The sequence below is a fragment of the Microcaecilia unicolor genome, chromosome 14, assembly GCF_901765095.1.
Source record: "Microcaecilia unicolor chromosome 14, aMicUni1.1, whole genome shotgun sequence".
NCBI classification, from domain to species: Eukaryota; Metazoa; Chordata; class Amphibia; order Gymnophiona; family Siphonopidae; genus Microcaecilia; species Microcaecilia unicolor.
In genome coordinates this window covers 4,973,259-4,976,149 of record NC_044044.1, presented here as the reverse complement: position 1 = coordinate 4,976,149, position 2,891 = coordinate 4,973,259, and the positions used below count along the sequence as shown (strand labels likewise).

The following is a 2,891-nucleotide window of genomic DNA, read 5'->3' as shown; positions in this document are numbered from 1 at the left end:
AATATAGAATATAGGATACACATGTCATAAAAACTACTACTACTACTACTACTATTTAGCATTTCTATAGCGCTACAAGGCATACGCAGCGCTGCACAAACATAGAAGAAAGACAGTCCCTGCTCAAAGAGCTTACAATCTAATAGACAAAAATAAAGTAAGCAAATCAAATCAAATCAATTAATGTGTACAGGAAGGAGGAGAGGAGGGTAGGTGGAGGCGAGTGGTTACAAGTGATTACGAGTCAAAAGCAATGTTAAAGAGGTGGGCTTTCAGTCTAGATTTAAAGGTGGCCAAGGAAGGGGCAAGATGTAGGGGCTCAGGAAGTTTATTCCAGGTGTAGGGTGCAGCGAGACAGAAGGCGCGAAGTCTGGAGTTGGCAGTAGTGGAGAAGGGAACAGATAAGAAGGATTTATCCATGGAGCGGAGTGCACGGGAAGGGGTGTAGGGAAGGACGAGTGTGGAGAGATACTGGGGAGCAGCAGAGTGAGTACATTTATAGGTTAGTAGAAGAAGTTTGAACAGGATGCGAAAACGGATAGGGAGCCAGTGAAGCGACTTGAGGAGAGGGGTAGTATGAGTAAAGCGACCCTGGCGGAAGACGAGACGGGCAGCAGAGTTTTGAACCGATTGGAGAGGGGAGAGGTGACTAAGTGGGAGGCCAGCAAGAAGCAGATTGCAGTAGTCTAAACGAGAGGTGACAAGGGTGTGGATGAGGGTTTTGGTAGAGTGCTCGGAAAGAAAGGGGCGGATTTTACGGATGTTGTAAAGAAAGAAACGACAGGTCTTGGCGGTCTGCTGGATGTGAACAGAGAAGGAGAGAGAAGAGTCAAAGATGACCCCAAGGTTTCAAGCCGAGGAGACAGGGAGAATGAGAGAGCCATCAACAGAAAAACTCAGAAAAGATGGGCATAGTGATTTCTTACATGACATGCAGTTAACCCAAAGTGAGAAATTTAAAACACCATAAACCTCCATAGACCTAGCTGACTTTCAAACAAGCCTCCTCACTCAAGAAAATGGTGCACGTCTAATAAATAGGAAATGCTTGATTGTCTTTGCATCATAGAATCCAATGGAAAAGGCAAATGTTACCACAGTGACAGAATTCATCATTTTGGGGTTTCCTGAATTTCCAGAGCTGCAAATACCTCTCTTCTTTCTATTTTTATTGGTTTACCTGATCATCCTAATGGGGAACCTCACTATTATCATCATTGTGCACCTGGACTCTAACCTGCACACCCCCATGTATTTTTTCCTCAGTAACTTGTCCTTTCTTGACATCTCTTGCACTTCAGTCACTCTCCCAAAGCTGTTGGACATCTTTCTACGGAAGAATAATCTTATTTCTATGAGTGGGTGTTTTATACAGCTGTATTTGTATCTGTCTCTAGCCAGCAGTGAGCTTTTAATTCTTTCAGTCATGGCCTATGACCGTTATGTTGCCATATGTCAACCCCTGTGTTACCATTTGATTATGAATCAGAAAGTTTGCATCTTGCTAAGCACAGGCACATGGATCTTAGTTTTTCTGATACCTGCATTTTACTTTATTTTTCTTCTTCATTTCTCTTTTTGTGGCTCCAATGAGATTAATCATTTCTTCTGTGATTTGTCAGCATTGCTAAAGCTTTCTTGCACCAGCATCTCAACTATTCAATGTGTAGTTTATATTTTGGGGACACTTGTGGCTTTACCCTGCTTCATCTCAACTCTCACCTCTTACGTCTACATCATCTCCAACATCCTGAGGATCCGTTCCACAGAAGGGAGACGTAAAGCCTTCTCTACCTGTTCCTCCCATCTCATGGTTGTATGTCTGTTCTATTTGACTTTGATTTGTATGTATATGAGACCATCATCCATGCAATCGATGAATCAAAACAAAGTTATTTCTATATTGCATAATACTTTAATTCCTATGTTTAACCCTGTAATTTACAGCCTGAAAAACAAGGATGTAAAAAATGCCCTTGGAAAAATGTTTCATTGAAAATTGTCTTATATTTAAAAGAGCTTAACTGGGCAGGTAAGGCTCCTGCTTGGTTAAACCCTGCAAAGTGACCTGGTACATGATACTATACTATAATACATCAATGTAAGCCACATTGACCCAAAGCTCATTTTTGGATAACTGCAGGATACAAGCAAGAAAAGACAGATAGATAGATAGATAGATAGATAGATAGATAGATAGATAGATAGATAGATAGATATTCAAAGGCACTTGACTGGTAAGAGATTGAAGTAACCATATAAAGGGACCCTTTTACTAAAAGGAGGTAAAAAGTGGCCCACAGTGGTGTTGGCACATAGGATTGCTGTGAGCCGAGCCCACCATTTTCCACCACCAGTAAAAGAGGGTTTTTCTTAAACGACCAATAAATGGTCCTGTGATAATTAAAAAATGGTTGTGCTGCCATATACTACTGGATTCCTTTTTACCTCCTATTTAGTTGTCGGTGAGGGCTCTGATGGTAACCCGGTGGTATTCAAGCAGCACGTGGTGCAATCCAATTACTGCTGGACACACACCCATGGTGCTAGAAAATAGTACTGGAAATGGCATGCAGGAAACTGGAACAACTATTGGCAACTTGCCATTTGCCAAGCCACCAGTAGCCCTACCACCCTTTGATAAAAGGTGAAGTTAATCGGGGCCCCAGTCTGAATATTGGTTGGTGCACTGTTAACTTCCAGGTGACCGTTGAGGTCCAGATAGTCAAAGCTGAGAACTGTGCATGCCCCGTCATTGAATACCCAGGGTCAGTTCAACCAGTGGCTGTAAGGGGCTCAGACACAGTATGCTGCCAATAGCTGAATATGAGGCAGTGTGTATCTAACAATCCCAAAGATTTTCTGCTCCAATCAGTGAGTTTGATATTTAA

General features: G+C 42.1%; 1 protein-coding gene across 1 annotated transcript; it reads left to right on the top strand.

The window, feature by feature from the left end:
* Positions 1-1,075: 1,075 nt before the first annotated feature.
* On the top strand, positions 1,076-1,996 carry LOC115458187 (olfactory receptor 146-like). Its single transcript, XM_030188049.1, has one exon. The coding sequence runs from the start codon at positions 1,076-1,078 to the stop codon at positions 1,994-1,996; it is 921 nt and encodes a 306-aa protein (XP_030043909.1).
* Positions 1,997-2,891: the final 895 nt, after the last annotated feature.